The sequence below is a fragment of the Esox lucius genome, chromosome 21 (genome assembly GCF_011004845.1).
Source record: "Esox lucius isolate fEsoLuc1 chromosome 21, fEsoLuc1.pri, whole genome shotgun sequence".
In the NCBI taxonomy this organism is placed as follows: Eukaryota; Metazoa; Chordata; class Actinopteri; order Esociformes; family Esocidae; genus Esox; species Esox lucius.
The window spans coordinates 31,587,752-31,601,622 of NC_047589.1; the positions used below are offsets into that span (position 1 = coordinate 31,587,752).

The 13,871-nt window shown below is 45.3% G+C and overlaps 1 protein-coding gene across 3 annotated transcripts in view; it reads right to left on the reverse strand.

Moving 5' to 3' along the window:
• Positions 1–46: 46 nt before the first annotated feature.
• Positions 47–13,871, reverse strand: part of map3k22 (mitogen-activated protein kinase kinase kinase 22) — a 54,849-nt gene continuing 41,024 nt past the window's right edge. For all 3 annotated transcript variants that reach the window (XM_029116208.2, XM_029116206.2, XM_029116207.2), the window contains exons 14-18: positions 13,323–13,471; positions 12,964–13,095; positions 10,784–10,913; positions 2,980–3,157; positions 47–2,780 (exon numbers count right to left, since the gene is read on the reverse strand). In XM_029116208.2, coding sequence (XP_028972041.1) covers positions 2,552–2,780; positions 2,980–3,157; positions 10,784–10,913; positions 12,964–13,095; positions 13,323–13,471 — 818 coding nt within the window. In that variant the 3' untranslated portion in view covers positions 47–2,551. The remainder of the gene's footprint in view (positions 2,781–2,979; positions 3,158–10,783; positions 10,914–12,963; positions 13,096–13,322; positions 13,472–13,871) is intronic.

Here is a 13,871-nt window from a genome sequence, read left to right on the forward strand (position 1 = left end):
AAAACTAACGTTAATAAAATACTAAGAAACATAATTGTTTTAGACATTTGATTTATTAACTTAAATGTAAAATGTACAAAAGATCTATAACACGATACATGTTTCCAGGCATTGTCACATCAAGGCATTCTTTAGAGGCCACAATCAAAAGCCCAGTCAGTCATTTTAGCAGACACTGATCCTTCTGAAGATCCAGCCTGTATAAGTACAATCTATAAAGCATGGTTATCTAACAGAATTGGTATACAGTATAATGAAATGTAATTTCATATAAAAGTGCAATATGTATTTACAGTACAATCATTTCTTTAACAGGAGCACTTCAGCAAATCCTATACTGAGCATTCTCTCTAGTGCACAGCGTCTGAAATGTACATTAACATACATTAGAGAGCACTATGTATTTGACCCCGTTCAGATGTGTTCCACTACCAGCTGAAGTGAACTAACAGCAGAGTGTGAATTAAGGCACTGAGCTGGTTAATACTGGTGATCCAACTGTGTGCTTGTGACATGGTGACACGGCTACAAGGAGACCCGGTTCATGATAAAGTGGCGCCTTATAGCTTATGTTTGTGACTTGGGCTGACTGGGTCACATAGTGCGCTACTGCATACATAAACCTAACCCTGTGCACCCTAGTTTAAACTAGTGCACTATTTATGACAGTGGACCCTAGTTTAAACTAGTGCACTACTTATGACAGTGGACTCTAGTTTAAACTAGTGCACTACTTATGACAGTGGACCCTAGTTTAAACTAGTGCACTACTTATGATAGTAGACCCTAGTTTAAACAAGTGCACTACTTATGACAGTGGACCCTAGTTTAAACTAGTGCACTATTTAGGGAATAGGGTGCCATGTGGCTCTGGCTGAGTCCTGTCTTCTTCTATCACTGGTCATTTGTTCGGCTTCTGTTTAAATTACACCTTTATTAAAGCCATGTCACCTCTTTCTCACTAGATAATACCTAAATGGACATCAGAAAGACAGGCTAGTAGAATGACAGACAGACAGACAGGCTAGTAGACTGTCAGACAGACAGGCGAGTGGACTGTCAGACAGACAGGCGAGTGGACTGTCAGACAGACAGGCTAGACTCTAATGGACGATGTTAAGACAGCTGGTCAACTGAAGGCTACGAGTTGATCTCAGGTGTGATACAGCTGAACCTGTGTGAAGTGACTCATCAGTCAGACTAGTTATTGAACACTGCCGTGAGAGAAATTCAGAACTATACTTTGAAATGTCTTTCTTTACACTGGATTTGGTGTGAGGCTGTATTAAGTCTGTTGAAGTTGGCATGGCAGTAGACAGAATGCTGGTAAACATGCAACAGAGCACCAATGGCAGATAAAGCCCCTGGTAAGAGGGAGAAATATCTTCTGACATATTTTCTGTTAATTTCTGCCACACCCTCTCTGGGCAGGTCTGTGTTGATTGGACACCGTAAGAACCACAGCATTGTGGATTTGATTTGGAGCGAACCGATCACTATGAGAGTATTGCTTGCTTCTACACACTGAGTAACCTTTCACAACCATACAAAGGTATAATTCTCCAAACCATACAGTAAACCACATTTCTCCCATTATGAAATTATAGAAATGTCAAATGTAAAAAATATAATTGTTTTCATTAGATTATCCTGCATGGGGCTGAAACCCTGGTACAAAAAGTGCAACAGTCTTGTTGAATGGAGGAATGTTATTGTAGCAAAATGGGCAGTATATAAATGCACAAAATGCTATTTTACAGTCATTGTAAGGCATTTGGCAACTCAGCCAAAACTTAATTGACATTTCTCTGGTCAAAATACAGACTGCCACTGTTGAGGTTATTCTGAATGTGTTGATCTAAAGTTGCTGTCTTCAGAAAATAGTTGACAATCACTTAACCAGTGACGACCAGAATGTCCCACCTGGTCTCCTGGTGAGCTAGAATTCTGACCGATATGAGGTCCTCATCATTGCTCTAAATATAACGGATAGAATATAAAAGCCAATGTGTGAGTAGTCGTGGATGATTAAGACCCAGACCACTGCAAGTTCAGTCCTCCCTGCTAGCCCCATGTCTCATGTCCTCTGAAGGGAAAATAAGCATCAAACCTCCAGTAGTTCATGTCCCCCCCAGCCAAGCTAGCATGAGGCTGCTGCCTGGAGACAGTGAAGTCTGGGTCTGCTTCAGGATAGCGTGGTATTGGCCATGGTTCTGGTCAACTTTCCTCAGGGACTGTCTGGTATTTCCCAGGTTCTGGTCAACTTTCCTCAGGGACTGTCTGGCATTTCCCAGGTTCTGGTCAACTTTCCTCCAGGATAGCCTGGTATTGGCCATGGTTCTGGTCAACTTTCCTCCAGGATAGCCTGGTATTGGCCAGGTCATTGTCCCGGCTGGGGTCACGGCTGGTGTATAAAGAGATAGGGGCTCATCATCCCCTCTCAAGGCAGAGACTGGTCAGGGTCAAAGGTAGCAGGGGCAGGACGGGCTGGGACCAGGGGTTGAGCTGGGGGGGGGGGGGGTCAAAGGCCCTCAGGGTTAAGGGTCATGGGTCAGAAACCCCCCTGAACAAAGGGGTGAGAGAGGAGACTCTCAGCTGTAGGACGCAACTCCTCTGCTACGAACACCTGGCGAATGAAGTCCCGGGCTGCGTCTGACACGCTCTCAGGGAGGAGGGGCTTCGTGGGTTGCGTGGCGATCTTAAAGATGGCCGCCATTGCCTCGTATTCCGCCCAGGGAGGCTTCTGGGTAAGCATCTCCACCACTGTGCATGCCACAGACCTGAGGGCAAGACATCAGGACAACCGGAAATCAACAATTACATCAGTCTGGTGTAGTTTCACGTCTTCAACCACCTTGTTTATAATCTTGAACATGAATTTCATAAATTTTTGTATTTTAATATCAGCAAGAGTATTTGTTCAAGTGTGAAGGACCCTCAGAACAACCCTGGTTCTGTCATGGGTCTCTGGCTGTTTACCAGACATCCGCTTTGCGTCCGTATCCCTCTCCGTTAATGACCTCCGGGCTCATCCAGTAGGGGGTACCGGTCACGGATTTGATCCCAGTCCCTGACATGCAGATGGTCTGGATCCGTTTACTGGCCCCAAAGTCTCCCAGCTTCACGTTGCCTGAACTGTCCCTCAGAATGTTGGCCCCTGCAGAGACAGGAAGAGAGGGCAATGAAGGACAGCCCCGCCCACAGGGTCTGAAGGACAGCCCAGCCCACAGGGTCTGAAGGACAGCCCAGCCCACAGGGTCTGATACCCCCTTCTGCTCATACATTTACAGTACATTTATATTTCAATTATATTACATTTACATTAATATTTAATGTAATCATACACACGTTTGTTTTTTGTTTTTGCAGAAATCCATGTGGCCAATCTGCTAGCCCTGAACGTAACTCTTACCCTAACCTCATGAACCTAATCTATCTACATAAACCTAATATTAACTTAATTAACCTAATCTGTATACATTAACCTAATACTAACTTCATTAACCTCATCTGTATATATAAACCTAACCCTAACCTCATGAACCTAACCTTCATAGATAAACCTATGAAGGATAGGTTAATGAGGTATTATAACGCAATGCCCAATATTATTATAACACTATGCCCAATAGTATTATAACTCAATGCCCAATATTATTATAACACTATGCCCAATAGTATTATAACTCAATGCCCAATATTATTATAACACTATGCCCAATAGTATTATAACTCAATGCCCAATATTATTATAACACTATGCCCAATAGTATTATAACTCAATGAACAATAGTATTATAACACAATGCCCAATAGTATTATAACTCAATGAACAATAGTATTATAACTCAATGAACAATAGTATTATAACACAATGCCCAACAGTATTATAACTCAATGCCCAATATTATTATAACACAATGCCCAATAGTATTATAACTCAATGAACAATAGTATTATAACTCAATGAACAATAGTATTATAACACTTTACCCAATAGTATTATAACTCAATGAACAATAGTATTATAACTCAATGCCCAATATTATTATAACACAATGCCCAATAGTATTATAACGCAATGCCCAATAGTATTATAACACAATGCCCAATAGTATTATAACTCAATGCCCAATAGTATTATAACACAATGCCCAATAGTATTATAACACAATGTCCAATAGTATTATAACTCAATGCCCAATAGTATTATAACGCAATGCCCAATAGTATTATAATGCAATACCCAATAGTATTATAACACTATGGCCACTAGTATTATAATACAATGCACAATCGTATTATAACTCAATGCCCAATAGTATTATAAGACTATGCCCAATAGTATTATAACACAATGCCCAATAGTATTATAACACAGTGCCCAATAGTATTATAAGACTATGCCCAATAGTATTATAACACAATGCCCGATAGAATTTCCCTAAATCTAACCCCTAAGCTGGAATTAACATTTTCCTTAGCAGAGACCTGCCAAAAATTATTGCGGGGTCTGATTTGCCAGGTTTTATTATTGTTGTGGGTTCTGGTCTGCACATGTACTGTACACATAGACCTGGATCAGATACACACACATGGGATCTGAACTGCCAACGTGCCCCAAGTTCCCCCTCCCTAAGCTCACTCTTGATGTCTGTCGTACACACACACACACAGCCTGCTACTAACCGTAATGTCACACATGGAAAACACACTTCCACTATGAACATTTCTCACTCTGACAGCTAGAAATAGTTTGCTGCACTCAGACACAGGGTCCCTGTTGACCCCTTCAGCCGGCCACATCTGACACTGCTTAAGTAGTGACTCATTCACACCAGCCACTCGCCTCCACAGAGACCCAGAGAGAGAGAGAGAGAGAGAGAGAGAGAGGTAGAGAGAGGTAGAAAGAGGTAGAGAGAGAGAGAGAGAGAGACAGGTAGAGAGAGAGAGAGAGAGGTAAAGAGAGAGGTAGAGAGGTAGAAAGATGTAGAAAGAGAGGTAGAGAGAGAGAGAGAGGTAGAGAGTGAGGTAGAGAGAGAGTGGTAGAGAGAGGTAGAGAGAGGTAGAGAGAGAGGTAGAGAGAGAGTGGTAGAGAGAGGTAGAGAGAGGTAGAGAGAGAGAGGTAGAGAGGTAGAAAGATGTAGAAAGAGAGGTAGAGAGAGGTAGAGAGGTAGAGAGGTAGAGAGGTAGAGAGAGAGAGAGAGAGGTAGAGTGAATAGAGAAATAAACAGAGAAAGAAAGATAAATACAGTTGTGCTCAAAAGTTTGCATACTCTTATAGAATTGATAATATATGTACCATTTGTAAAGAAAACATGAGTGAGCAGGCAAAACACGTCTCTTATTTCTTATGGGATTCACATTCAGCTGTAGGTCATAATGGCACACTCATAAAACAAAACATGGCAACAAAGAACAAAATGAACTGACCCTTGTTCAAAAGTCTGCATACCTTTAGTTCTTAATACTGTGTATTGCCTCCTTTAGCATCAATGACAGCGTGCAGTCTTTTGTAATAGATGTCATTGCTCCTTGACCTTTGCAATTAGTTTCGAGTCTCGTTTCAATCTCTCTATATATGGACCAGTTGATACAAATAGATCTCTCTCTATATATATGGACCAGTTGACATAAATAGATCTCTCTCTCTATATATATATATGGACCAGCTTGAAGAAATAGATCTCTCTCAATATATATGCAAGACTTGAAACGAATTGCAAAGGTCATGGACTTTTAAGGACCTTGTCTCTGTGAATGGGTTTAAAGCTGTGAGGGACGGTGATAAGGGGTCAATGTTTTGACCTCTAGCTATACCCTAGCTACCTCTGTCCAACTAAACCAATTCACTTTTAAAAGTGTAACTAGATGCTTTACATTGAAGTGCTTTGTGTTGAAGTGCTTTCCAGTCTAGATATAGGATGGTAGTTTTACACTAGATATAGGATGGTAGTTTTACACTAGATATAGGATGGTAGTTTTACACTAGATATAGGATGGTAGTTTTACACTAGATATAGTATGGTTGTTCCAGAAAAGATATAGGATGGTAGGGGATGGTTGATCCCCTGCTGATTTTGTACGTTTGCCCACTGACAAAGAAATTATCAGTCTAAAATGTTAATGTTATTTGAACAGTGAGAGACAGAATAACAACAAACAAATCCAGAAAAACACATGTCAAAAATGTTATAAATTGATTTGCATTTTAATGAGTGAAATAAGTATTTGATCCCCTCTCAATCAGAAAGATTTCTGGCTCCCAGGTGTCTTTTATACAGGTAACAAGCTGGGATTAGGAGCACACTCTTAAATGGAGTGCTCCTAATCTCAGCTTGTTACCTGTAGAAAAGACCCCTGTCCACAGAAGCAATCCATCAATCAGATTCCAAACTCTCCACCATGGCCAAGACCAAAGAGCTGTCCAAGGATGTCAGGGACAAGATTGTAGACCTACACAAGGCTGGAATGGGCTACAAGACCATCGCCAAGAAGCTTGGTGAGAAGGTGACAACAGTTGGTGCAATTATTCACAAATGGAAGAAACACAAAAGAACTGTAAAACACACGGCCAAGGCAACAAAGGAGTGGCTCAAGAAGAAGCGCATTAAGGTCCTGGAGTGGCCTAGCCAGTCTCCAGACCTGAATCCCATAGAACATCTGTGGAGGGAGCTGAAAGTTCATATTGCCAAACGTCAGCCTCGAAACCTTAATGACTTGTAGAAGATCTGCAAAGAGGAGTGGGACAAAATCCCTCCTCAGATGTGTGCAAACCTGGTGGCCAACTACAAGAAACATCTGACATCTGTGATTGCCAACAACGGTTTTGCCACCAAGTACTAAGTCATGTTTGGAGTCGAATACTTATTTCACTCATTAAAATGCAAATCAATTCATAACATTTATGACATGCATTTTCCTGTATTTTTTTGTTGTTATTCTGTCTCTAACTGTTCAAATGAACCTCCCATTAAAGTTATAGACTGATCATTTCCTTGTCCGTGGGCAAACGTACAAAATCAGCAGGGGATCAATATTATTTTCCCTGGCTGTAGGAAGGTTCAAAAACCCCTTAATGATGATTAAAATTATGTGTACCGTGACGTCGCCCGGTATGGCGCAGCCGGGGCCCCACCCTGGAGCCAGGCCCGGGGTTGGGGCTCGTATGCGAGCGCCTGGTGGCCGGGCCTTCCCCCATGGGGCCCGGCCGGGCTCAGCCCGAACGGGCGACGTGGGGCCGCCCTCCCGTGGGCTCACCACCCACAGGAGGGACCATAAGGGGCCGGTGCAAAGAGGATCGGGCGGCAGTCGAAGGCAGGGGCCTAGACAACCCGATCTCTGGACACGGAAACTAGCTCTAGGGACGTGGAATGTCACCTCGCTGGCGGGGAAGGAGCCTGAGTTAGTGCGTGAGGTTGAGAGGTTCTGATTAGAGGTAGTCGGGATCACCTCTACGCACGGCTTGGGCTCTGGAACCACACTCCTTGAGAGAGGATGGACTCTTCACCACTCTGGAGTTGCCCATGGTGAGAGGCGGCGGGCTGGTGTGGGTTTGCTTATAGCTCCCCAGCTCTGCCGCCATGTGTTGGAGTTTACCCCGGTGAACGAGAGGGTCGTTTCCCTGCGCCTACGGGTCGGGGATAGGTCTCTCACTGTTGTTTGTGCCAACGGGCCGAACGGCAGTGCAGAGTACCCGACCTTTTTGGAGTCTCTGGGAGGGGTGCTGGAAAGTGCTCCGACTGGGGACTCTATTGTTCTACTGGGGGACTTCAACGCCCACGTGGGCAACGACAGTGACACCTGGAGGGGCGTGATTGGTAGGAACGGCCCCCCTGATCTGAACCCGAGTGGTGTTCAGTTATTGGACTTCTGTGCTAGTCACAGTTTGTCCATAACGAACACCATGTTCAAGCATAAGGGTGTCCATCAGTGCACGTGGCACCAGGACACCCTAGGCCGCAGGTCGATGATCGACTTTGTTGTCGTCTCATCTGACCTGCGGTCGTATGTCTTGGACACTCGGGTGAAGAGAGGGGCGGAGCTGTCAACTGATCACCACCTGGTGGTGAGTTGGATCCGATGGCGGGGGAAGAAGCTGGACAGACTCGGCAGGCCCAAGCGTACTGTAAGGGTCTGCTGGGAACGTCTGGCCGAGTCTCCCTGTCAGAGAGATCTTTAACTCCCACCTCCGGCAGAGTTTCGACTGGATCCCGAGGGAGGCTGGAGATATTGAAGTGGACCATGTTCTCCACCGCCATTGTCGAAGCGGCCGCTCGGAGCTGTGGCCGTAAGGTCTCCGGTGCCTGTCGAGGCGGCAATCCCCGAACCCGGTGGTGGACACCGGAAGTAAGGGATGCCGTCAAGCTGAAGAAGGAATCCTATCAGGCCTGGTTGGCTTGTGGGACTCCTGACGCAGCTGACGGGTACCGACAGGCCAAGCGGGCTGCAGCCCGGGTGGTTGTGGAGGCAAAAACTCGGGCCTGGGAGGAGTTCGGTGAGGCCATGGAGAAGGACTATCGGCTGGCCTCGAAGAGATTCTGGCAAACCATCCGGCGCCTCAGGAGGGGGAAACAGTGCCCTACCAACGCTGTTTACAGTAGAGGTGGGCAGCTGTTGACCTCAACTGAGGATGTCATCGGGCGGTGGAAGGAGTACTTCGAGGATCTCCTCAATCCCGCTGTCACTTCTTCCATTGAGGAAGCAGAGGATGAGGTATCAGAGGTGGACTCGTCCATCACCCGGGCTGAAGTCACTGAGGTGGTCAAGAAACTCCTCGGTGGCAAGGCACCGGGGTGGATGAGATCCGCCCTGAGTACCTCAAGTCTCTGGATGTTGTGGGGCTGTCTTGGTTGACACGCCTGTGCAACATCGCGTGGCGGTCGGGGACAGTGCCTCTGGGATGGCAGACCGGGGTGGTGGTCCCTCTTTTTAAGAAGGGGGACCGGAGGGTGTGTTCCAACTATAGGGGGATCACACTTCTCAGCCTCCCCGGGAAAGTCTATGCCAGGGTTCTGGAGAGGAGAATACGGCCGATAGTAGAACCTCGGATTCAGGAGGAACAGTGTGGTTTTCGTCCGGGCCGTGGAACACTGGACCAGCTCTATACCCTCTACAGGGTGTTGGAGGGTTCATGGGAGTTTGCCCAACCAATCCACATGTGTTTTGTGGATTTGGAGAAGGCATTCGACTGTGTCCCTCGCGGCATCTTGTGGAGGGTGCTTGGGGAATATGGGGTCCTGGGTCCTTTGCTAAGGGCTGTCAGGTCCCTGTACAACCGAAGCAGGAGCTTGGTCCGCATTGCCGGCAGTAAGTCAGACTTGTTCCCAGTGCATGTTGGACTCCGGCAGGGCTGCCCTTTGTCACCGGTTCTGTTCGTAATTTTTATGGACAGAATTTCTAGGCGCAGCCAGGGGCCGGAGGGTGTCAGGTTTGGGGACCACACAATTTCGTCTCTGCTCTTTGCAGATGATGTTGTCGTGTTGGCCCCTTCTAACCAGGACCTTCAGCATGCGCTGGGACGGTTTGCAGCCGAGTGTGAAGCGGTGGGGATGAAAATCAGTACCTCCAAATCCGAGGCCATGGTCCTCAGTCGGAAAAGGGTGGCTTGCCCACTTCAGGTTGGTGGAGAGTGCCTGCCTCAAGTGGAGGAGTTTAAGTATCTAGGGGTCTTGTTCACGAGTGAGGGAAGGATGGAACGGGAGATTGACAGACGGATCGGTGCAGCTTCTGCAGTAATTGTATCGGTCTGTCGTGGTATCGGTCTGTCGTAGTAATTGCAGTCGATGTATCGGTCTGTCGTGGTGAAGAAAGAGCTGAGCCGCAAGGCGAAGCTCTCGATTTACCAGTCAATCTACGTTCCTACTCTCACCTATGGTCATGAGCTTTGGGTCATGACCGAAAGGACAAGATCCCGGATACAGGCGGCCGAAATGAGCTTTCTCCGCAGGGTGGCCGGGCGATCCCTTAGAGATAGGGTGAGAAGCTCGGTCACCCGGGAGGAGCTCAGAGTAGAGCCGCTGCTCCTCCACATCGAGAGGGGTCAGCTGAGGTGGCTTGGGCATCTTTTTCGGATGCCTCCGGAACGCCTTCCTGGGAAGGTGTTCCGGTCCTGTCCCACCGGGAGGAGACCCCGGGGAAGACCTAGGACACGCTGGAGGGACTGGCTGGCCTGGGAACGCCTCGGTGTCCCCCCGGAAGAGCTGGAGGAAGTGTCTGGGGAGAGGGAAGTCTGGGCATCCCTGCTTAGACTGCTGCCCCCGCGACCCGGCCCCGGATAAGCGGAAGAAGATGGTATGGTATGGTATGTAGGAAGGTAGTTCCAGACTAGATATAGGATGGATGTTCCAGACTAGATATAGGATGGATGTTCCAGACTAGATATAGAAAGGTAGTTCCAGACTAGATATAGGATGGATGTTCCAGACTAGATATAGAAAGGTAGTTCCAGACTAGATATAGGATGGATGTTCCAGACTAGATATAGAAAGGTAGTTCCAGACTAGATATAGAAAGGTAGTTCCAGACTAGATATAGGATGGATGTTCCAGACTAGATATAGAAAGGTAGTTCCAGACTAGATTTAGAAAGGTAGTTCCAGACTAGATATAGGATGGATGTTCCAGACTAGATATAGAAAGGTAGTTCCAGACTAGATATAGGATGGATGTTCCAGACTAGATATAGAAAGGTAGTTCCAGACTAGATATAGAAAGGTAGTTCCAGACTAGATATAGGATGGATGTTCCAGACTAGATATAGGATGATATGAGTGTGCACGGACCTTTGATGTCCCTGTGTACGATCATGTTGCTGTGTAGGTAGAACACCCCCTGGAGGATCTGTCTGGTGTAGCGTCGGGTCACCTTCTCTGTCAGTGCTCCGTAGGACTTCAGCTGGTCCTTAATTGAGCCCTGAGATACAGACAGACAGACACACATACACATTGACAGGTCAGACAGACAGACATAAACAGGTCAGACAGACAGACATAGACAGGTTTAGACAGACAGACATAGACTGTCAGACAGACAGACATAAACAGGTTTAGACAGACAGACATAGACTGTCAGACAGACACACATCAAAATGTCTGAAACAGACAGGTTTTTTTCAGCCCGTGACTTGAAGCATTTTTAAGCAAGCAAGCAAATGTATTTATACAAAGATAGAAATGTAATAACAAAATAAATCAAAGAAATAGGGTAATATAAAAAACATCATAACAATCAATGTGCTTCACAAAGAAAAAGAAAAAAATATAAAAATAAAATAGCTTAAAAAAACAAACAAACATGAAACCAACATAATAATAATAAAAAATACAATGAGAAAACATATAAAGATAAAAAATGGGATAAAAACATAGGAAGCCATATGGCTAAATAGTGTGGTTAAGTTTAAGTGCTCAGTCATAGGCACGTGAGAAGAGAAGTGTTTTTAACCTGGATTTAAAAATGTATATGTTTGGGGCACGTCTAAGATCTTCTGGTAGTTTATTCCAGTTTTGTACAGCTTAAGTGCTAAACGCAGCTTCTCCATGTTTAGTTTGGACTCTGGGCTCTACTAGCTGACCTGTGTTCATGGATCTAAGAGCCCTGCTCGGTTTATATTCTGCAAACATATCAGAAATGTATTCAGGGCCTAGCCCATTCAGAGATTTAAAGACTAAAAGCATCACTTTGAAATCTATTCTGTAACTGACTGGAACCCAGTGCAAAGATCTAAGAACCGGAGTGATGTGCTCTGTTCTCTTGGTCCTGGTTAACATTCTAGCAGCAGCATTCTGAATGAGCTGCAATTGTTTTACAGTCAATATTTTGTAGATTAAACCAACAAAGTTGGTGACACAACTGTTGGAAGATAAAACCACTACGACCGACAACTGCATTTAGTTTTAGAAACGCTGCTTCAGAGTGAGCCGTGGCTGAGGTATGAGATCATTTTCAGAGAACAATACCACACTCAGAGTGTCCTGTTATGAAGCTGGAGCCGCTGCAGTCTTCTGGATGTTGACCCGGTTTGAGCTGGACTGTTTTCCCTGTGTAACTTAAACACCGGGAACCTTTACGACTTCAGAAGGATGTTTTCCATTTTCAAAACAGAAACATAAAAATACCCTCGATCACGCTCAGCTATCCTTCCATTACATACACCTTCGTCTGGCCACGTTGCCCTAACTTCTTGTTTTCATGGGAAATGAGACCCCCTCGATCACGTCTGCGACTGGCCAGAGAGACCACAGGCTAACAAAACAAAAAGCCCTGAACTCTCTTCTCTCTTCCATTCTTCCCAGAATCCTCCACCCTTCACTCCACATGACTTGGCCTCATTCTCTAATCTGCTACCAGACAGCCTCTATTTCTGTCAAATAAATGTCAGCTTCTTTACTAATTCAGAGTAACACTGAGCTCTCCAAAGTCGTTTTTTTTTGTGTGTATGATTGAATCATACATTTAGAAAATTATAATTTAATGACTGAATTTCTTATTTACATTTTCTCAAGCCAAATACCAAGATACTAGTACAAGGGGGCTTTAGGGCTATTTGGGTTTTCCACAATGTCATTCTGTCATGCTGGAGGAGCAGAAAAGATCCTCTCAATGAAAATAAACTTTCAATGATCAGGACAGTAAACAATTAAAAAAACTAATTCTAATTCTGCTGACCTAAATGTCGATAGAAAGTGGTGCTTAAAGGATAAGCGATGCTAAGATAATAAGCGATGCTAAGATAATAAGCGATGCAAAGACAATAAGCGATGCAAAGACAATAAGCAATGCTAAGACAATAAGCGATGCAAAGACAGTAAGCGATGCAAAGACAATAAGCAATGCTAAGACAATAAGTGATGCTAAGACAATAAGTGATGCTAAGACAATAAGTGATGCTAAGACAATATGCAATGCTAAGACTATAAGCAACGCAAGGATTACACATCATATGAATGACCATTCAACTCACCCCAGGCATGAACTCCACAAAGATGGTGAGTTTCCTTTGTTCTAGGTCTCTAGTGGATCCATAGTACTGGACAATACGCTCATGATGCAGATTCTTTAACAACTGGATCTCACACTCCAGAGCGTTCACCTCCTGAGTGGGTGGGATCAGAACAATCTAGATGACGTACACAGTGTACATGATTGTCTCGAGGTCATTAGATGAGTAAATGATAAATGTCAGCTAAACACCTCTACCTCGAAAGTGAATCTGTGATCCCAACGTTTCCCACACCTTGACTCCTCCCTCAATGGGTAAATTGGTCCCTCCCACACATTGAGTCCTCCCCCTCAAAAGGTAAATATGCCCCTCCCACTCACCTTGCTGGTCTCCTGACAGTCAGGGTCAAAGGGCACCTGTTTGGCTGCCAACTCCCGTCCAGTATCTGCGTCGTAGCAGAGATATACCTCCCCAAATGCCCCGCGCCCCAACAACTTCCCTTGGCGCCAGTTGACCGGTGCCCGTGGAGCTGAAACACAGACTGGGGGTCAGCTGGGTGTGTCTACTGGTGGGGTTAAACAACGACTGGGGGTCAGCTGGGTGTGTCTACTGGTGGGGTTAAACAACGGCTGGGGGTCAGCTGGGTGTGTCTACTGGTGGGGCTAAACAACGGCTGGGGGTCAGCTGGGTGTGTCTACTGGTGGGGTTAAACAACGACTGGGGGTCAGCTGGGTGTGTCTACTGGTGGGTTAAACAACGACTGGGGGTCAGCTGGGTGTGTCTACTGGTGGGGTTAAACAACAACTGGGGGTTTATTTGTTTCCAAAATATTTGGGATGTTGCGTAAAATGCTGATAAAATCAGAATGCAGTGATGTGCAAATCATGTATGCTTATATTTAAAGACAACATATCAAATGTTGAAACTGA